Source organism: Juglans microcarpa x Juglans regia, chromosome 3D (assembly GCF_004785595.1).
Source record: "Juglans microcarpa x Juglans regia isolate MS1-56 chromosome 3D, Jm3101_v1.0, whole genome shotgun sequence".
Classification (NCBI taxonomy): Eukaryota; Viridiplantae; Streptophyta; class Magnoliopsida; order Fagales; family Juglandaceae; genus Juglans; species Juglans microcarpa x Juglans regia.
In genome coordinates this window covers 17,687,466-17,711,270 of record NC_054598.1, presented here as the reverse complement: position 1 = coordinate 17,711,270, position 23,805 = coordinate 17,687,466, and the positions used below count along the sequence as shown (strand labels likewise).

Here is a 23,805-nt window from a genome sequence, read left to right as displayed (position 1 = left end):
TATTTACTTGAATATATAGGTGGTGTTCAATCTGGAAATGTTTTTATCAACTAATCCAAATTGCAATCACAAGGTTTTTAGCATCTTAAAAACATTTTCGATTGTTGAGGCAGAAGGTTGTGTCTTCCATTTGTTGATTTTGTAGTTTTCTCCTTTTCCTGGAACCGTCATAGGAAGGAACTTCATGAGAAACTGGAACAAAACCCTATCTTCTGGGAAACCACCAAGGGAAAGCACACTGCTAGCTTACCATGTCTTAAAGATTGGGCATCTATGTGAGTGATTAACACGCCCATCACTTACTTTCCTGTTGCTAAGGTATTAAAATAGTTTAAAAAACAAAAGAACTGATATGGAAGCATCATCAGATATATATGAATGTCATCCATGCCACTTATTACCACTAGTAACATTATGTACTAAGTAAATTTTTCACCAAAGCTAGCTCTAGCCTGCCTTCTTGTCCCTGTCCATTTCATTATGGTGGGTCGGAATTAGTAGGCGAAAACGATAGAATCTCATAGCATGAGATCAAATTCGTGCCTTTTTAAGTTTATCTATTTGCGTCTCTCTTTTTCTTCGTATTTGTATATGAAACTCATGTTACTGCTAGCAGAAGTATATCCCCCATCAAGAACAAGATTATGTGCTGTGATGAAACCAGCATCCCCACTAGCCAGGAAAAGAGCAGCTCGAGCCACGTCTTCTGTGCTTGCACCTCTTCCACGCAATAAACTCCCCGTCTCACCCACAATCCTACTAACTTCCTCAGGCCTCACATCCCCAAGAAACTCTCTAAAGCTACTGACAAGCATCTCTGAAGGAACTCCATGTGGGGAAATGCAGTTCACTCGAATTCCATGCGCCCCCAACTCACATGCAGCACTTCTCATCAATCCAATGATCGCCACCTTCGACAATGTATAGGCGTGTCCGGCTAATCCTCCCATGATGGCTGCCGAGCTCGATGTGCATATGATGCTCCCTCCGTTTTGGCATTTGATCATTGCTTGTGCTGCATGTTTCATTCCGTGCAAAACTCCATGCAGATTAACTGAGAGCAGACTCTTGACCTGGTCCATGTCAAGATTGGTGATGCTTCCCCCAGGGCCTGCAATCCCGGCATTGTTGAACATGATATCTAGTCGGCCTTTCCAAGTCAGTGCCAGTTGGATTGCTGATTCCACGTCGGCTTCCTTTGCCACGTTGCAGTGTATGTATCGGCCTCCTATTAAATTGGCTAGTTTTGCCCCAAGCTCGTCGAGTATGTCAGCAATTATAACATAGGCACCACTTTGTGCAAACAATTTTGCTGTGGCAGCTCCAATTCCTCTTGCACCGCCAGTTATAACTGCAACTTTGCCTATCAATCTGACAAAGTTTAAGCATGCATGCATGGAGGACAATATAAAGTTAAAATTTCACTCCATCCTGATGGCCTAACAATCATGTCAACTTGGAAATTAAAGGCAGTTTCCTTAGATTACAATGCGGTCGTATGAGAGAGAGAGAGAGACAGAGAGAGGTGTGTTAATAGAGCAATCAGGCTCCCTGAAAATTCTTGTAAAATAAATAGAAACCAGTCTGGACCTTTCCAGAATGATTCACCAACGGGTCATGCCGCACGTTATACAGCACTAGATTCAAAAGTAAACGGACTTGTTTTGAAGATTTTCAACCGTCTTTTCCTATGCTTCTTGTGGCTAAATTTCGTTTTACAGCTTATCAAACATTAAGATCATTAACTACAAAATTTCCGACGTTCATTCACTGCCATTTCAGTTTTCTTTCAAGGAAACATGGCAAGAAAAATATCAAATACATTAATTTCTAGGTTATCCTAGTGATCAGTGGGGACAAACCTCTTTGTGGACAACCTCTGCAAGTCATGATCATACATATGAGAATCTGGCTCCATTTCATTCCTAGAATATCTTAGCGATTTGATGATGCTATATAAGGGTAGTTCATCTGCTGTAAAGATTAAGATAATATTTGTAGATTTAGGAGATGCTACCAAAAAATGGGGGAGGTGCTTTTTAGAAGGTATCTTCTTTACTCTTGCACACTATTTTCATTTTCTACAACTACTTCCTAACCACAATTAAGCTAAATGCAAGAAGGCATTCATTACATGTTATTATTTTATGAAAAAGAAGATTATACAAGGAAAGGAAAGGAAAGGTGTTGCGCACCTGGTCTCCACTTAGGATTTGGCGGAAAAGGTCGTGACCTTGGGATGCATACCGTACACTTACTCCCCTTTCATTATGTGAAGTATTCTGTGATTGCATCCTCAGCATACGTGAAAGAAATAACCACAGTGGAAAGGTTTAGGATACATGTCGTATTTAGAAATATCAGTACTAGAGAAATACATTTAATTCGTCAAAATATCCGTAAGTCACGTCATTACCACAACTAGAATATTACAGATCATAATTTGTTTCTCGCCCAATTTGAAATAAATATCCTAAACAATCAATATTGCGAACGGGGACAGGCCACCATACTACTCTTCGGGTTACTCTGGTTCCTCTTGCTCATAACTATCCTCATTTTCTACATCTGCACTAAACCCTATGCAAAACCGTAGTAGGACTATTACAGTGAAATTTCGAGAAAATCTCAGTAAATTGTAGCTCAGGACAAAACTAAGAATAAATGTAAATGGCGATAAATATGACAACAGGAACATAAAAGTAAATAAGAATAAATTCATACGTACCAAGGTGAAAGCCTCCATGTAATTAAAGTGTAAATATCTCACATAAAAAGATACCGAACATTCAATGCCCAAATCATCATACAAGAATTTAACCCAAGGACCCCAGACCCATTCAATGGCATGAAAACCCTTTTACCAAACCATCTCCCAATTATTAACGTGTGCACCACCACCTCCCCTTAGAATGACCGTACATATACCCTAGCTCTCTTCACCATGCTGCGACGTCTGGCTTCGTGCCTCATACTTGACCACGGTGACCTCTAACCTCTCCCAGCCAAGAGGCCACAATTTCGACTCAAGAGTGTTAACATCTCGCCTTACCTATTGTCGCCTGACGACAACCCAAGAAACTTCACTCAATTCTTAGACACTCCCGAGTAACAAAAGAAGCTTCATCGAAATAATGCCCCACCTCAGCTTAGGGTCGTTATTCACTCACTTACCCATAAATCCTCTTATAACTAGAATAAGCATTTTTAAATAATATGTGATGGCCCGAGTTTTGTCTAGGCTTGGCCTTTAGAATTTGTTCTTACCATGGCATTTTAGGAGCCTTAGTTATTTTGGAAGGCCTTAGAACCTTTGATGTAGTAACTTAAGCCCGAGAGAAGAGTGACTCTAGTTTACTTTGGAATTTCAGCCTTATTGGAAAACTTAGGTCCAATGGTTTAGGCTCATGATCCAGTTCTAAGTTGCTAGTGTTACGTGTCCTGAGAATGTTATACCTTGAACCTAGTCTTGAAAGTGGGTTAAGGGGAAAAGAGAGGTGTAGGAAAGCACCAAGATGGGCTTACACGTCTAGCCAATTGTTCTTTTGTCCAGAATTCAAGTTCCAAGGTAGGTTTCTTGGAAATGGGAGCCTGGAGAAGTGATATGAGATTTTTTTAGAAGTTTTGCATAGGAAACTGAAGGGAGGCCTTTGGGATTTCAAATTTTGCTAACTTTTGCCATGTGTCAAGAATGCACCAAGTTTCTAGAAGATTTTTGTAATGAGACTTTTGTATCAGGGACAAGTTTGCCCTTAGGGTTTCGGCTAGCATACTCCCAAGCATTCTATTCACTTGCCACTTGTCACTCAATGCATTTTGGACCAATGGTATGTGAAAGGTCACCTAGGGAATGAATATTGGGAAGATGAAGCAACACCTTGGGAAAGGAAAAATGGAGAGGACGGCTAGGGATATGGCACACGCCAAATGCCACATGTCTTCCATGCCAAAAGTTACTTGTTGAGAATAGGAAAAGACATGCATGGTTTTACCAAGTTACCCCTTCAAAAGATATTTCTTGCTTAAGGAAATGAAGGGCATGAAAGGAAAAAAGGGATTTTCGGCCAAGGAGAAAAGTCCAACACGCCACCTCCCAAGAATGTCCATTCCCAATGCAATCTAAGTAGGGAACTCCAAGAGGCTTTTCGGTTTTAGAGAGAGGGAGAAGAAGAAACCTTGCCACTTGTCATACATGCAAGGATTTTGATACAAACAAGGAGGGAAGTGAAGGTTTTCATATTTAAAGAGAAGGTTTCATGCCTAGGAGGCTTTCCCTTGCCATTTTTTGGATTTTGCATGAGTTTCCATTCTCTTCACACAATTCTCCCATGTTCCTTTGAAAGCTCTCTCATTTTCTTGTGTTTTCTCTCCAACCAAATAAGGAAGATCCTTGCAAGAGAAGAATTTTGGCACTACCCAAGGATTAGCAAGGTAAGGATTGGTTTCTCATTAGACTTTGAGAAAGATAGAACACACACATTTTCTACTATTTTCTTGGAAATAACCTAATAGAAACCCTAAAGACCGAATAGTGAAGGGGGAGTTCATCCTCCATGTTCCGACGATCACTTGTATTCTTGCCTACCTTAGGTTTTTTTGTACCTTATGAGTGAAATGAAGGGGATTTTAACCTAAAAACCCTAGAAGCCGAATAATTTAAGACCAAGTGATGCCCTAGAAACACACACACTCAAGAACATGAGATAAGGTTTTAGTTGCTCTTTCTAATATAGTATGTCCAAATTTACGGCTTGCTAGTATTCCTTTACGAGGATATTGTAAGTATACACTCAACTTACTCTTGGTTATTATTCATATATGATTCTGTAAATCCTTCCATGGTTTTTTATTGTTTTGTTTGCTGTCTCTTGGTTGTTTGTTTGAATATGCTAATATGATCTTGAGTAACTCTAAGGAAGGAAATATAAGTTTCGGATTTGTGATAAAATGTCATGAAATGTTCCTATAAGTTTCGGGTTTCACTTGATTGAGGTTGATGGTTTATGCAATATCATGTTTTAGTTTGAACATGCTTTGGAAGTTTCGAACCTTGGTCAAAAACCTATGATTTCATGTTTGTTTCACTATGTCTTGATTTCTATATTATATACTTGAAGTTTGGAACATGTTTAAGTGATGAACCTTCATGTTTTTGTACCTATGAGTTTCGGCCTAAGCAAGTTCTCATGATTCCATGTGTGTTATGATATTTGACATGGTTTATGTTATCATACTATGAAATGAAAATGTTATACTTAGTTATTTCATGCACGGCATTTGATATGTTATATGTCAAGTATAAATATGCATGTTTAAGTCTCATGTCACATGCATTTGGGGAAAAGTGTTTTCAAAGAAAATGTTTTTAAAGAAAAAGTTTTATTACGACCCTAAGTGCTAGGGCTGGTGAATGTCCTAGTGGAACTCCTTTGTCCACTCTGGAGTGCTTAAGAATGGAATGATAACCTCTGGGTCAATGAAGAATAGTCGACGACCCTCAAATGAATTCTTTTTAAAGGATACGAGAGCAAGGAAGCACCTAATGCTAGTGGGTGCATAAGGCATGTAATCCGACAAAGTAAGGTCGAGTTAATATGATTCTATGTTTATAACGTATTCATCACGATGTACGGACTGTTAATGGTGTGGTAACTAGCAGGAACATGCGGTGTAAAGAGGGGAGCCATGTTGTATCCACCCTCTAAACAAGGATAAGAGCTCATAAGATAAGGATCACTTGATGAAATCTCGTAATATGATAAGGATCACTCGATGTAAATCTTGTGATATGTACTGATAAGTCAAGTTCTAAATAAGTTTACGTGAATAAGAAAAGTTAAGAAGTTTTTATGAAAAGTTTAAGTCTCTGTTACTAGTCTTTTGAAAAGGGTTAAGTGCATAAGTCAAGTTCTAGTTAAGGCATAACTCAAGTATATGTCCATTAACACATATCATGATATCCTTTTGTATGCTTGTGTTAACTGTGGAATGTTGTGTGATTACTTGTTGAGATTTCTCGAAATCTCATTGTGATAGTTTCCACTACCATTCCCCAACCGGAATGGTAGAAGTTGTGACAAGTTTAGTAAAATGTGACTATGACCAAGAGGAAGAGAACGGCACCTCCTCCTCCGGCGAAGATTGTGCCTAAGATGGCCACGAATCGGCCCAAGCCCACCATTTGGGAGCGACTCGAGGCCATTGATTGAGAGATCACGGGTATACTTGAATTCATCGCAGAGTTCAAGTGGCGTAACTGTAAAGCCCCCAAATTCCACTTGGGATCGGACGGACATTTGAAGCGTCGAGACATGCAACACAAGGTTACCTGCCCCCGTTCATGACATATAAGATGCAATGTTCCTAACATGCATTTAGCGTTATGCAATATTCGCAGTGAATAATTTTTTTTTTCTTTAGCAATACTATGCACCAAACTGAAATATCCCAAATACTTAAAACATACTTCATACATAATGACATACTAAACAACTGAGATCACAACACTAGTCCAAAATGGTTGCGATCAAAAGAGTGCGGGAGATTGAATTCCACAAATATAAGTAGTAATCTGAGGTAACTACTTTAGTATCATCTACGTTGCACCGTCGCACCGTCGCTTAGTCGACTCTTTCCAGTTGGTCAATTCTCAATTCTTCTTCAGATTGTATAACAAGATCTACCATTCGGAATGAATTATAGTTGAGACTACCACAATGAGATTTGATTACAAATATCAGCAAGTTAACAAAAAACCTACACACGGGTTAATGATGCATGCATGACAATAAAAGTATGAATGTATAATCAAAATCATAAGTAATCATAGCATGACTTGACACACAACATAACATAACTGACATAACTTAAACTGAAGCGTAAATTGAACTTGAACTGAAATTTAATTATACATGAACTTGAACTGACTTCTTTACTTGACATGAACTTGGACTTGAATTCTGAAACTTAACTTTATATGAACTTGAACTGACTTCTTTACTTAACATGAACTTGGACTTGAATTGTGAAACTTAACTTTACATGAACTTGAACTGACCTTTTTACTTAACATGAACTTGGACTTGAATTTTGACAATCAAAATAATTCCGCCAGACGTTTCGTCAAGAATAGTGAACAATCAGAATGATTCCGCTCAACATATTCCGTCAAAGATACTCAGACAATCAAAATGATTCTATCATGAGTATTTTAAATGAGATATCCTAACAATCAGAATGATTACGCCAGGAGTATCTGCATAATTGAACTTAAACTGAATTCTAACAATCAAAATGATTTCGCCATAAGTACCTTGCGTGAATTACTAGTGGAGATGCTCAGACAATCATAGTGATTACATCATGAGTATCCTAGACATAACTGACTTGAACGTAACTCAAAAGATATGACTTACTTAAGATAGAAACATTTCGTAACATGGCATAACATGTAACAGACAACATACTGAAGATGACATACTTGCAAGAGTGAATACTACATGACATGACATACATGTAACAGATGGCATACTTAACTTAACATGGCATACTTGCAATGTATAGCAATGTATATCAATATGTGACAGAATAACTTGTGTAACAGATGAATAATTCATGACAGAATAAATTCTATGTAACAGATAAATATGTAATGACTTGGAATGGCAGATATGATAACATACATACATACATACATACATTGTAGATCCTTTACTTATCACTCATACACATTAAACTACTCGTAAGTTAAAGGCTAACTTATCTCGGTCTTCACGCTTGTAGATAAAACTCAAGTGCGATAACGAGAAATTGAAAGTAATGATTTCTAAAAGTTAGAAATCAATCACTAACAATTAAGAATATGAAAAAATATCAACTTAGAGTAAAATTACCATTTTACCCTTTACATGTGGGAAAATGACAATTTTACCCTTAACTTAAGGATTTTGCATCCTAACTCTAAAAATACCAAAATTTACATACCTAATGTAAATTTTGTCTCAAGCTCAAATATCAATTCAGAAAAATTTAAAAACTAAACACAACCATTAAAACTCTGTACGGTCGAAACTTACATAGGCTATTTCCCTTGATTTTTATTGCAATTCTTTCCAATTTCAAGACTCATGATTAAACCAAAAATTTTCTTCTAATATACTCGTAATGTGACGCCCCGACTCTCACGTACAAAAAAAAACCAGAATCGTGACGTTGGGATGATGACAACACGGGTCACGCATCCCAACGATAGTGCCAAGTGTGTGCAACATGCAAAAGTGCACAATAAAAATCGCAGCGGATAATATAAATAAATCATCTATGTACCAGAAGTTTAAATACAAATATTCAAAACATATTACCTTTAAAAAGTTATACAGTCATCCCAAAATATAATACAAGGCAAATTCATAAATAATTGATAAAAACGAATCTCGAAAAACAGGAGCAATCCCAGATCACTCCGCCAACGGAGCCAAGCTAAGGCTCGTCATCCTCATCTGCATCAAAAGCTGCAATATCATAAAATGGTACCACAGGTAAGTAATAATCCAAAAAACTCTCAGGATAAAACGCATTAATGCAACCAACAAATAGATCTCAAAACCTCATTTTCCCCGAAATGATTATTTTCTTACATAGGGCAAAATCCCATTTTGGCCCAAAAACATAGTCTGTCATTTTCCCAGAAAATGATTCACACAAAACAAACCATTTATCGGACACTGTAAGCGGGAATCGCAAGCGGGACTCTACCACCGTCCCTGCTTACCACCATCCCTACTGCGTGCACCGTAGGCGGAAATCACAGGCAGGACTCTACCACCATCCTTGCTTACCACCATCCCTACAGTTCCTTTCCACACAATGAATACTTATCACGCACAATGAATACTTATCAGAGCACTGTAAGCAGGAATCACAGGCGGGACTATACCACCATCCTTACTGCATGCACCGTAGGCAGGAATCACAGGTGGGACACAATCACCATCCCTGCTTACCACCATCCCTACCGCGTGCACTGTAGGCAGAAATCGCAGGCGGGACTCTACCATCATCCCTGCTTACCACCATCCGTACAGTCTCTTTTCTTTTTTCTCAAACCAGTCAATCCAGTCGTTTCAAACACACTTAAAATCATTTCACATGAAAATCTAATTTTCAAACAAATACATGAAAACCCAGTTTTCAATAAACACATGAACATGAATGTATATACACGAAAACTCAATTTCATTTACAAACATGATCATGCGTGTAATATGCCATGTACATGAACATCATACCAACAACCAACAACCAACAATGCAAACCAAACACACAACAACTCCGTCCACAATCCATCCGACCCCTGAACTCCTCGGATTCAGTCCGGCATAACCAACCAGTTCACAGATAAAATGAGTTAGTGCAAAAATACATTTAAATCACAAAAGTTCTTGGGAGAAATACTTACAGTGCTATATAATAATTCTCAAAGGATCACGGAGCTGCAAGAAGTGGCAACACAGCTGTAGAACAGTGCAAAATACACTGTGGTCGTGGGTATCAAATACCCATTTTTGTACGGGGACAAACCAAGACCCGAAATTGATAGGATAGGGCTTAGAGACGTCAGTGAAGCCAATGGTGGTGGTGGTTTGCCGTGGGTGGCGGCGCAAATGGTGATTTTAGGCCTAAAATGTCGAAATCGGAGATGGAGATAAATAGGCTTCACCGGTGACAGATCGGAGCTGGGGTTGGGTCCATTGGGTTGCTAGGAAGTCGAGGATGAAGTGGTGAAGAAATAGTGGCCGGAGGTGGTGCGACGGCGACGGTGGAAAGAAGAGAAGGCTGCGGCTTTGGGTGGTTCGTGGAGGCTACCGGCGGTGCGAGGGAGGCTGAGGTTGGAAGGGTGTGATCACCGGCCAATGGGGAAGTGAATGGGAGGGGCGGTGTCGCGCACGGCAGCGCGACGACGGTGGGCTGGAAGAGACGACGTGAACGCACGAGGAAGGGAGAGGGAAAGGTGTCGCGCGGGGAAGGAAAACAGCGAAAGAAAGAAAGAAAAATGAAAGAAAAAGAGAAAAAGAAAAGTGGGGAAAAGAAATGAAGTCCAATCCTCACCTCTTGGGTCACAAAAAATGATCCAACGAAAATGATTTCAAAACAGCAAGTTAAATAAAATAATTTAAACGTAATGATAAAATGAAAATAAAATAATTAAATCCAACAATCAATTAATTTAAAAAAGAACAATTTAAATGCATAACAATAACAAATATTAAGGAAACAACTCAAATTAAGTTTTTCACAATTTAAAGATCATAAAATAAACCATCTAAATATATCCGATAAATTTAAAACAAGAGAATAAAATTTTGAATTAATAAAAATAATCCTTCAATAAAAATACACTAAAATACGGGGTGTTACACGTAACATATTCCTAAGAATAATCATGTTTTGAATCATGAACAAAAGTCATCAAAATCACTAAAACCATACTTGAACTCTTTGGTTTTTCTTCTAAGTTCAAAATAGAGTTTTGTTTCTAACTTGTTTTGATCAACTTCTTGATCCATGACTTATAAGGATGTGATCTTCAAACCAAAACATCACATCCTTTAAAAAAATGTCCCAAAACAGATCCAAGTTTCAAACTCAAGATCATATGGTTAAACATCAACCAAAACATAAATTTAGTCAAGAACATCATGACTTTGGCCTAACCGAATATCTCCTTTCATAAAATTTCATATCTTCGAAATAACATTCTAACATGTATATAAGAGACTTAGGATCTTCCAATAAAAATATCAAAACCATTGGAATAAGATTAAACCATAAAAGATTTAAACTTTCTCAAAAAAGAAAATGTTTTTCCTCTTCCAGTTTCTAAGTTTCTATATCTAAGAAAATCTTTCACCAAAACTTTTAATCATGCAACACATTCTCAACCAATAATCATAAACACATGTTGACAGTACTCCATAAAAATTTCGAACCAAGATCTATTTATTAGCTTGGTCAAAAACTCCAAAATATAACACACTCTTCAGTTTATCACCTAGAATGACCTTTCTGGGGTCTAAACAACTTTAAATGGAACAAATAAGAATCCACGTAAACTAAACTCTAAAAGGAACAACTTTCGTGAAAGGAACTTTGAGAGAAAATACTTACAAAAGCTTCGAACCGGGCGTGCAAAAAAGATAAGAAAAACTGTCCGAGAGTGTCTTTTGTGTTCTATCAATGAAAAGTGTAAATGAGGGTTGCTTTTCATGAGAAGTGGACTGGAGAGCCCCTTACAGAAGTTATGGAAAGTGATAGGACTGAAAGAAAGCTTGAGTGTTGGCATTTTCCTCCCATTACAATAAACAAAAATCAGCCTAAGATCTTTTCTCAAGGTGGAGTGTAAAAGTTAAAGAGTGAGGTGGCCCTTTAGCTTTGTACTTCAAGAACCTTCTAGACCCTTCTTTTGTAAAGATCTAGCCAGCCAAGTGCGGGTGCAAAACTTAGCCAAGAAGCAATGCTAATGTGGTTAAATTCGTGGGTCTTAATGGGCCTAAACTGAATGGGCCTAAATTTTGGGGTTTAAAGAAGGTTTGGCTTGCTATCAAGCCCAAATCCAATATCACTTGACCCAATCAATTTTCTAAGGTTAACAAGGTTGGATAATGATGTTCTATCACAAATTTGAATGATTAATAGCATGTGAAAGTATTATAATCAAGTGATTAAACACCATGCTAGAAACTTATTCATTGAGGTTTTGGAAGTCATCTTTATAGTTTGGATAAAACCGTTTAGGATTTCGATTTCAACCATGCTTTTGGATTCTCCGTTGGACTCCAAACATATAGGATTTCACTGGGATGGAAATCATCTTTGGTTTGGTACAATTTGATTGGTCAGATGGAATAAAGTTTTTGCTTAGGTGGCATGATCTCACACATTGATTCCTTCAAATCCATCAAACGTTTGGTGCCAAGTGTCCAAATAAAACTTCTTTAATCTAATTTGGACATTCCACACTATGATTTTGAAATACTACAATTTGTGCGCTTACCGAGGTTACTATTCACTCCAGAAAAATGTATCATAAGCTTAGCACTAAAATTTCCTAAATATTCATATTAACCTACAATGAAAATTGTTTACCGAAATTCAACCTTGAAATGTCCCTAAAAATAATTTCATAGTTTCAAACAGGCGATTTGTCCGAAAATATGAAAATAGACTTATTGCGGCATAAAATCCTAAATAATCAACTGAATCTAATGGCACAGACCATAACACATTCTGACACTTATAACTACTCAAATAATTAGAATCTCACTTATGGCATCACAATGAGTAATAACACTAACTATGTTGACAGATTAAGATCTATATGACTGGTCAATTTGTGAAAACTTCTTAAAGCCAATAGAAATTCCACCTTTGAATTTCTAGCAAGTTGTTCAGTAACAACTGGGATAAGGATAAGCCTTTGGAAAAACATGTTAAACCCGAATCTTTTTTAAGAGTACAGGGGCTTAAGTATTTTGTGAAGAGAAGGGGGAAAAAAAGGCAACAGCAATTACGGCTAGCTTTTGTGGAATTATGTTGACTTTGGTGGAGATCCTATGTTTTGGGAATTTTAAATTATGTTTCATGTTTTTTGGGATATTATGCCTTTATGGCTTATGTTTATATTTTGGACAATATTTTGAGTTATGATATTAGTTTATGGTGCTATGTGCTTTGCAATTACTTATCACGTTGCTTAGTTTATCCGACTTTTATTAATTTTTCCTCTGCTACACTTTTGCATACTGCTAATGTACTTAGTACAAAGTATATTACCTGTCATGTACGAGGGGTGTGTAGTCTTGTGTTACATATCCAGGCATCTCAGTCACCATCAAATCCCAAGCGGCGGCTGGGGTGCCATAGAATAATATCAACCTTTTTAGCAAACCAACCAGTAAATCATAGTGATAACATATTCATACAAAAAAAAAAATCTCACAATCGAGGCAATAATGTAATAAGTCATAAAACAGCATGCTAACAGTCATTAACTATTATTGTTAGCGTTCTCACAAAGAAGAACCTACCTTAGTAGTGAGTTTTCATTGAGCCGATCGTTGCTGGTCTGGCTTCCTTGGCTTGATGAGGTCTCAGTGTCCGAATTAATGAGAGTACGAGCTCAACTCACGGAGGTAGGGTGTCGTCTTTTCTTGGAGATTAGAATTGACGAGAGAGAGAGAGAGAGAGAGAGAGAGAGAGAGAGAGAGAGAGAGAGAGAGAGAGAGAGAGCTTCTAGGTTTTTCAGAGACATTAATGTCTGAGAGTGATACTATGCGATATGGTGCTTTTTATATGGAGGGAACCACCTTTCATGGATGTAACAGTTCTTTATGCAGGTTGGTTGGTGAATTGGCGAGCCTCCATTGTGCAGGTGTACCTCGGATGGAAGGGATGGAGAGGATGTGCTCAGCATGTCACAGGAGTTCAGCCAAAGAGTTAGGAAGTTCAGTTTGCCACTTGTAAATGTTGCCAGCATGGTGGAAGGCTTCTGTGCATGATCAAGCACATCCGAATTCGTGATCCTTCTGTCCTACGTGCGCTTCTTGTAGAAACGTCACCATTTGAGTTTGGGATTGTCATGAGAGTGCCTGTTTATTTTCTGAGAACTCCTGAGTTCCTTCCGGTCACACCTTACTCACTTTTGAACTTCGCATCTTAGCCCGGATTTTGGGGCGATGAACATATCCTGATATCTTAAATTACATTTTTGTCTTGCTCGCAACACACGTTTATTTTTAACTCCGACTTACCCTTTGCCCACCCAAATTTCTTTGCTTGCTTTCGTACCTGCTTGCCTTGCACATCACCTGTCTAACCTTTGCTCACCCGATGTCAATTTCAAGTACCTTTTGGTTGCCTTGCCTTGCCTTCTTAAAGTTGTGCCTATCTGAGTCTTGTTCACATGAGGCTTTTGCTCACCTTGACTGTCCAATAGGAACTTCCCTTGCACCTGAGGTTACGAATCTTTGCCCATCACGTTTGGCCATAAGTGGGGAGTTCTTACCTTCGAAGGGTGTGGTTCTCACAAAAGGCCATTGGTGCTATAGATACAAGGGAAAAAATGGGGAAGAACATTCATGGGGATGCATCCAACTAAGAGCATAAATGCAATCAATACTATGCCAAGTTATGGGCATTGTAGTTATATATGCTAATTCCACAATTATAATTCAGATTATGCTCCTATGTATTGTTTGGATATATCAAGAAATGGTTTATAGGAGTTGGTGTATATCTCAATACACTACACGAAATAAGGCTTTTAGTGAGAAAACAATGTCGCTAAAAATTGAATTATTGTCACGACTAGTTTTGTGCAGCGAGATTAAATCATCACTCACTCATCAAAATTATCTCTTCGTTAAAATTTATTGATGACAACAACAATACGTCACTACAAAAGGTACAACATTTAGCGAAGACACTTGTTGTCATAAGAAGGGTCTCATATTTGGTAAAAAAAAAAAAACCCCATCAAACTAAAGTCATTGCAAAAGTAACACAATTGTGACAAGTATATTGATGGCCTCCAAATTATCACTCCCAAGTGTAGAAGTGGATCAATTGTAATATTAGGAAAATCCCAAGGTCATTTCCACGGGGATAAATGTGTTTGTGACTCTTCACTATCTCCCAAATTAAGAAATCGAAATTTTAGGAGAAAATAAAATAAAGATTTAAAACCCAACAAAACGAGAACCTACTTTGATATGGAAATGGTTTTTATACACTGAATTATTTACTAACAATGAAATGTATGGTTGAGCATTGACGATTTCAGATTCACAGTTGGTGGAGATTGAAATAACTAGTAAAAGAAAATCAGTATTCAGGAGAGTAATAAGGCAAGTAAAAAATCAAACAGTCGTACTACTTGATTTTACTACTTTCAGGTCATGAAAATCTTTCAGGATTTAAAAACAACAATATCATTGAAAAATTTCAGGATTGTAAAAACGACTATTAGTATAAAGTCAATCTAACAAACACTTGGGTTGCGGGATATTTCCTTCCTTTGATTCAGTATTTCAGAAGAATTTCTGGGTACCTCTTATCAGTCACTAACTCAATCAAGATGTTAATAACTTGAAAATATGGAAATACAGTTCGAAGTATTTGTACCAAAACTTAGAAAATTTCCCCACTGTAGCTACAACCAAATTCGATTTTGACATTCTGTTGTGCCTTATGTCAACAACAGAACAAGAGCAATCAAATTTTTCAAATCTTTAACTTTCAGAATTCGATCCTCAACAACAGGAAGCATAGAATGTCTACACAGAAAAATCTAGTGAAAATGAGGAATACAAGAAGGCTTTTACCGCAACCCAAGCTTCAACCTTAGCTGATCTTCCCCATTGTGAAAGTGAAAAATGGACTCGAGAAACCCTAAAACTTTCGATAGTTTGCTACGGAATGTAAAACAAAACAACCAATCCTTGCTCCTAACTGACCCCCTTTCTCTTGTACCTCATCTCCTTTTTATACCCATTTCCAGGATTTCTCTCTCTTTGTGCCATGGATTCTTCTTCCTCCATGCTCTGCTCCCGTAATCGTTTCTCTCTCACTCTTCCTTTGCTTTTCGTAAACTCTCATCTAGAATCTTCACATCCTCTTCTTTAAGTTGGCAGATGTGGGCCTCAACTTTCCTCTAGCAGTATCATGAATTACTTAAGCCTTTCTGCAAATGTGGGCCTCAACCTATAATACACACATGAGAATTTAAGCCCGTATAAGTCTAAGTCAAGTAAAACTGAACCCAATTCTATTTTTAATGTGTAATCAGTCTTTACTCATGTCAATAGCCCAACTGTTATGTAGTGTTTATTAAATACTCTTTTTTTGCAAATAAAATTTATTTAATCAAGTGTAATAAGAGTATTTAAAACAGCGTTATTTCCCTTTTATCGTATATCATCCTCTCTAATTACGGACAATTATTGCCATTAGTAATGAGAACATCGCAGTGACCAAAGTAAATTATCACTAATAATATGCTATTTGTAAGGAAACATTGTCGTTTCTAAGCTAGTTCTTGCCGTCAAAATTCATTTCACTCGAGTAATAGGACTAAGAGTCCATCAAAGTTGATGGGTTAAATTACTCAATGACGTCTACTATTAGCAACAATTAACTCTCGTTGCCTTCTTTTAGAATTAGTGACAAAGATATGTCATCTCGAATGGTTACATATTTTTTTATTCATTCATAAATAAAAATCCAAACAATCATCAATATTGAGGAAAAAAAGACTTAAAAACAAATTCTATTGGTAAAGCAAAATGCATAAAATTAAATTCATCTTAAATCTACCTTTGTTTATAAAAACACTCAAATAAAGTTATTATTTGAAAATTAAAAGAGAAATATGAAACTGAATGTCTAATTGTGCCATAAATTCTTATAGGTGGCGATCGTATTCACTTTGTTTCTCTACTATATTGTTGATATTTAATTGCATAGATTCCGCTTTTCACTTCAACTACTCCTTGTAAATTTCCATTTCACCCTTTACTTCTTTATTCGTTGAGTCAGTTGGATAAGTTTGGATTAGTTCTCGACTAAAAGAACCGCTCACTAGCTAGCCAAGGAAGAGAGGACTGGATATGGATGGGTGCTTCATTGAGGGATTTGATGTTAGATTCGATGTGATCAAAACTCTCCATGTTCCAAAATTTAGTGCTTATTTCGTAGCTATGATCTTTTTGCAGAGATTGTAGGCAGGGGTGCTTGAGTTCTGTTGGTGCTACACTTTTTTAACAACCTCAACACTTAAGGGGTCTCGCATCCATAAATCCTCAAACTTGGCGGGGTTTTTCTAATTTTTACTATCAGTAGTTGATAAGAGAATAGGTGAGTGATCTGAAGAGGCCATTGAAAAATTAGAGATATGGGTGTGGTAAAAGAAGTCTCCACTGGCTGTTTGCTATACCTCTATCTAGGCATTCCCGAATGTTGGCAAGGTCATGTCTTCTATTTGACCAAGTGAATTGAAGGCAAGAGACACATATGTCAAAAAGGCCATTTTGTTCCATTAATGATTGAAGATGAAACTGATTAGAGGAACATGCAAATGGAAGTCCATCGAACTTTTTTTTTTAGGGAAAATAAGTTTTATTGATAAAATTCTCTACAAAAGAGATTGAATGCAACCAGGAGTTTCCTCAATGTCAATATGACATCTGAAATAGCCAAAACACTCTTCTTGGATTGGTTGACAATAGAATTAAAATCTCTCATAGCAACCCATGGTCCTGGAAAAGAGTTACGAGATTTAGAAGTTGGAAGAAGATTAATGATGGAAGACATTGTGCATTGTTTAATCATATTTGGAAGGATCATTGCTCTTATTATCAAAATGTTGTGAAATCTTGCAATGATTTATTAAAACAATCATAGCATATTGATAAAGTAATGAATAAACAAAGTTTCGAACAAGTCCAAAACAATTGACTCCAGGTAAAAACATATATCAATGTTGTTTGATGGCTTGCATTTCAAGGACGTGCTTTTAGAGATCATCATGAGACCTCTGATTCAAAAAATCAAGGTAGTTTTCTTGAGATACTTAAACTCTTGGCCTCATATAATGATAAGATTGAAAACCTTGTTTTGGAAAATACTCCTAAATCTTCAAAGTATACTTCACCCAAAAATTTAAAAAGAGATTTTCGAAATTCTTGCAAAGAAAGTGCGAAATAAGATTTGTGAAAATGTTTTGTATGGTGCCTCATTCCTTGATAAAGACTCTAGCAAGGAGCCATAATACCAGGGATGCCAACTGGTCAGCAACACCCTAGTGGTATTGTCTGTTCTAGGCATGAAATCATGGATTGAATGCGCGTCCATGATTACACGATAAGTAAAGTAAGTCGCAGCAGAATGAGTAAAGGTTTAGTCAAAGAGTAAATGATAAATTGTACCATATGTCTAAACTAGTAAAAGGGTTTGTCCATTAATAGTAATAACAATATCCACATGACACTGTTATTTCCAAAATAATATTACACAGCACCATCTGTTCATCACTTACGACCAAGTAGTACATCTTAACACAACATAAACAACAAATATCAGAGACATACCTCCGTTTCTATGGCTCGAGTGGGATCAAACCTTCTTCCTCAAGAAAATCCTATTGGGTTACGTCTACATCAAAGTCTATGGTTCCAGTAAACAAAACCATTGATAGGTTAAATATCTATGACAATACTACTAATGAGAGACAATGCAAATGAATATGCATGCACTATTTCATGTAAATGGATTGTGAACACATATCTTTTTGTGTGGCGAGGAATCACGATTTGAACAGAACCACATGCATTCATAGTTATGGCGAGGAACCATTCTCTGAATAAAACATAAGTATATAAGCATGACGAGAAATCACCTTCTTATCAAAGCATGTAAAATCCATCATATCTCATCATATAAAAACCATTCGGAAATTACTCCACTGTTCGACGTGGGGACTCACTCCACCCTACCAACGTGCAAGCTAACTCGCCAATTTCTAATCATCTGACGTGGAGAATCACTCAACCTAGTCAACACACTCGACGACAATACACATGATCAACTTGGGGAATCACTCTACCTGATTAACCTATTTGAAAATACCACACACGATCAACCCGGAGAATCTCTTTACCTGTTTACCAAGTGAGGCGAATATGAAAATTGTAACAGCCCACAAGAAACTCACTGGTAGAATTTCTATTGACCTTAGGAACCTCGTGAAAACCTCATACGTTTTTACGAATCGACCAATCGCTCAGGTTTTAGTCTGTCATCATAATCAGTGTTATCACTCACTATGGTGCTAGATTTATGAGTTTAATTATTTGAGGTAGTTAGAAGTGTCAGAATGCGTTATGGTCTACGACATTAGACTCAGGTGATTATTTAGGATTTTATGGCGGAATAACCCATTTTCCTAATTTCGGACGAAACGACTGTTCGAAATTGTGAAATTATTTTTCTAGGGGCACTTTGAGGTTGAATTTCGGTAAAAGATTTTCACTATAGGTTAATATGAATATTTAGAATTTTTCAATACTAAGTTTTTATGCAATTTTTTAGGAGTGAATAGTAACCTCGATAAGCGCACTCAGTGTAGTGTTTTCAAAATCACAGTGTAGAATGTCCAAATTAGGTTAGAGAAGTTTTATTTAGTCACTTGACAAGATCTTAGCCACACATAGTGAATGGTATTAAACACTTGGCACAAAGAGAAACCTTTATATAGATTTTTGAAGGAAATCAAGGTGTGAGATTATGCCACCTGAGCAAAACCATGTTTCATCTGTTCAACCAAATTGTGCCAGACTGAAGAGGGTTTCAACCCTAGCAAAACCCTAAATGGTTGGAATCCAATTGAAACCCCAAAAGCTTGATTGAAACCAAAACCCTAAACGGTTTCCCCAAACCCTAAGTTCGCCTCCAAACCCTTTTTAATCCGATTTCTAGCATTGTGTTTAATCACCTGATTAAATCACTTCCACATGCTATTAATGAATCAAATCCTTGTCATGACATCATTATCTAACCTTTTAAACCTTGAAAATTTGATTGGGCCAAGAAAAATTGGTTTTGGGCTTGATAGCATCTCAAACCCTAACCAAACCCCCTTTAAACCCCAAATTGAAGCCCACTTGGTTGTGGCCCACCAAGGCCCACTAAATTGGCCACCTTGTCAAAGCTTCCTGGAGAAGTTTCCTCCCCCACATGGCAGACCATCTACTGCCATTGGCTGCACCCAATAGTGTCTTGATGTGAAGGAGAAATCCACTCCATCAACCTCCATCTCTCACAGCTGCTGCAGGCAGTCAATGCCTCTCACTATTCTCCACTTTATGTCACATAGCCAACTCCAATCAAGGGTCTTTCAAGCCCATAACTTCCCCCTCCAGGAGTCTAAAGTCGTGTAAGACACACTTCTCTCCCTTTTATCACTTCTTTCCCCCGTTCTTAGAGAGAAACTCAAAAGTGCACTCTCGGGCAGATTTCTGTGTATTTTTGCGTGGCCATTTTCGACCCCATGTAAGTATTTTCTCATGATGACTCATTCATAAAAGTTGTTCATATTTGAGTCTAGTTTCGGTGGATATCTTATTAATCTCAATCCATGTAAATTTGATCGGTCAAAAGTATTTTTAACCATGGAAAGGTCATTCTGGGCGTGAAACTATAGAGTATGATATGTTTTAGAATTTTTGACCAAGCTAATGGACATATCTTGGTCCGAAAATTTTATGGAGTGTTGCTAGCATGTGTTTAAAAATTTTAATTGAGGTTTTGTTGCCTGAATAAAACTTTTGATGATAGATTTTCTTAGCTTTAGAAACTTGAAAACTGGAAGTGGAAAAATAGTTTTTGTTTTGGTGAATGTTTGAATATTTTTTAATCTTATTCCAAAGGCTTTGATATTTTTATATGATGATCCTAAGCCTCTTATATACATGTTAGGATGTTATTTCAAAGATATTTAATATTATTTTTTAAAGATATGATTTTCTATGCAAGAGGATTTCGGTTTGGCCTAAGATTTGATGTTCTTGGGTTAGATCCATGTTTTGTTGAATTTTAATCATGTGATTTTAAGTTTGATGGTTGGATCATCTTTAGGACACATTTTTACACCATGTGATGTTTTAGTTTTAAGATCACATGCCTTTAAGCCATAGATCAAGACATTGATCAAAGGTAGTTGAGAGAAAAGTTTCTGTTTTGGCCTATGTTTAAAGCCAAAAACTCCAAGTGTTGTTTTGTGATTTTTGGTGACTTTGTTTGATGATTTAAAACATGTTTTATCTTAGGATGATGTTATGAATATGTTAGAAATAAGATTTGATTTTTTTTGGAATTCTTGGAGAAGTTTTTATTAAGGTCAAAACGTGTGTTTTTAAGGGTTTATTTTTTGTTAAAAAGTTTCGTGTTGACGATTAGCTTTTCTTAATGGATATTTTAAGTGTGTTTTTAAACTTAGAATAGGAAGATCTTTATTATAAAATTTTGATTTAATCATAAGTTTTGAATTTTGAAAGAACTGAACCAAAATCAAGAGAAATGGCCTATGTAGGTTTCGGCAATAGCGAGTTGTTTTCCATAGTTGTGAATAGTTTTAAATTTTTCTGAGTTGATATTTGAGTTTAGGACAAAATTTATATGAAGAATGTAAATTTTGGTAATTTTTGGAGTTAGGATGTGAAATCCTTAAGTTATGAGTAAAATAGTCATTTTCCCACATGTAGAGAGTAAAATGGTAATTTTACTCTAAGTCGCCTATTTTCACTTTTCTAATTGTTAGTAATTAATTTCTAACTTTTAGAATACCCTCTTACAGTTCCTCGTGTTTCGCGCTTATTCTCGTAGAACATGACTATCGAGGTAAGTTAACTCTTAACTTACTATCAGGTTACTGTGTATGTGTGATGGGTAAGGGAACTACATTTTATGATCGTATGTTGTTTTATATTCCATGCCATGCTATGTCACCTCATGTTTATCTTTTACTCGAATTATTCTGTCACGAAATACTTATATGTTACATAATATATTTTGTCTCATGTTACTATCTGTTGCAAGTATGTCATCTGTTACATGTATGTCATGTCACGTAATATTCACTGTAACATGTTATGCCATGTTATGAAATGTTATCTATTACATGTTATTCCATGTTATGAAATTTTGTCTGTTACATGCATGTCATGTTATAGAATGTTGTCTGTTTCATTTATGTCTCCACTTATGTCATGTTTGTTGTCTTACGTTCATGTCACGTTACGCTACGTCAAGACTTCTATCTTTTCGTATTCATGTCTTCCCGTCTCGAATACAGTTTGTGTATCTCGAGAACAGTCTTGTTAAGTTATTCATGTCAATCACGACCCTATGCGCTAGGATAGGGTAATATCTTAGTGGAACTCCTTTGTTTAAGCTGGAGTGTCTAAATAGGTGTAAAATTCCTTGGGTTGACGAAATACAGTCAACAGGTTGCGAATGGGGCCTAACTAGCTGGTCACCGGAGCGCGCCAGGCACTAACGCCGATGGAGCCACTTTACTTTACGTGTGTCCACAGCAAGTGTGGCACAAACAAATCATAGGGCCACAACAATTGTGGAGCATGAAGTATGGGGCCACAATAACTGTGGAGCATACACTACGTGAGACATAGCAATTATGACACGTAGAATACATGGAGTCACAGCAATTGTGGAGTACGTATTAACGCACTCACAGCTAGTATAGACACATGTGTTGTGATGCGGTAATCGGCAGGGACACATAGCTCAAGGGGACCCGTGTAGCACCCGTATGGTCACTTTATTAATTAAGTCTACTGAGCAAGATTCCAAGTTCATGTATTTCACGTTCAAGTCATATTTCACGTTATGTTATGTTATGTTCAAGTTTACGTTCATGTCAAGTTTCAAGTTTATGTCACGTCAAGCCAAGTTTCAGTTTCAGTTCAAGTTATGTCAGCTCATGTCATGTTATGTCAAGTCACGTTATGCTTATTATTTCATGCCATGTTACGTCAAGTCATGTTATGCTTATTATTTCATGCCATGTTATGTCAGGTTATGTTATGTTTACTATTGACTTTGATTGTGCATTCATGCATTTATTGTCATGCATGCATCATTAACCTGTGTGAAGATTTTTTGTTAACTTGCTGAAATTTGTAATCAAATCTCACTGTGATAGTCCCAACTACCATTCCCCTCGAATGGTAGATTTTGTTACAGAATCTGAAGGAGAACCGGAGATCGACCAACTAGAAACGTTTGACTAAGCGACAGTGCGACTTAGATGTAGTTGCCCTAGATTACTACTTGTATTTTGTAGAGTTCAATCTCCAGCACACTTTTGTTAACAATCATTTTGGACTAGTGTTGTGGTCTCAGTTGTTAGTATGTCTTTATGTATGAAGTATGTTTTAAGTATTTGTGATATTATAAGTTTGGTGCATAGTATTGCCAAAAGAAAAAAAAAAATTTATCCGCTGCGAATATTGCATAATGCTATATGCATGTTAGGAATATTGCATCTTATATGTCATGAACGGGGGCAGGTAATCTTGTGTTGCACGTCCCAACGCTTCAGATGTTCGTCCTATCCCAAGCGGAATCTATGGGCGTCACAAAAATGTTCCACCCTAATCATCATAGAAACTCTCTTTACTAGTATGAAACTCATGGCAACATGCCATAGGAATTGTGCGGGAACTCCATAACTTGTCCATGATGATCGACACATCTCAAGCACCCAGAAATCATAATCCCCACCAACCCACATCATTCAAATTCATCATCTCACCATCGTAGTGTAAAGATAATCCATAAACATATTAGAGAAGATGTGTTATTTTCACGTAGACGAAAGGGAAAAGTTACAAAATATGAAAAGCCTAATCTTACAATCATACTCACAAACTTTTACCCCACTTTCCCAGTACAATCTTAAGAGCTAACCTACCTAAACAGTATTAAAATACTAAGGTGGCGATGGCGTGCTCTATCAGTCGCACCCTTGAAGTCACTTACTTTCTTTGAAGATTCCGACTCCAAAGAAGATCCAACAATTTACGATCTCAAAAGTAAGATTTGTCTCATGTCCAAAGCCTTTTGTAGGGTGGGACCGTCAGGTATCCTTCTAATGCCCTTCTGACTACTGATATGCTTAAATAGGATATTTTTGCTCTCGACCATCCATTTGCCCTCTGGACTTGAAGAATT

General features: G+C 37.0%; 1 protein-coding gene across 1 annotated transcript; it reads right to left on the bottom strand.

Annotated features, from left to right (window-relative positions):
• Positions 1 to 167: 167 nt before the first annotated feature.
• On the bottom strand, positions 168 to 1,980 carry LOC121255844 (short-chain dehydrogenase reductase ATA1). The gene is made up of 2 exons (XM_041156379.1): positions 1,863 to 1,980; positions 168 to 1,371 (listed from the first exon to the last, which is right to left on the bottom strand). The coding sequence occupies exons 1-2, from the start codon at positions 1,916 to 1,918 to the stop codon at positions 558 to 560; spliced, it is 870 nt and encodes a 289-aa protein (XP_041012313.1). The 5' UTR covers positions 1,919 to 1,980; the 3' UTR covers positions 168 to 557.
• Positions 1,981 to 23,805: the final 21,825 nt, after the last annotated feature.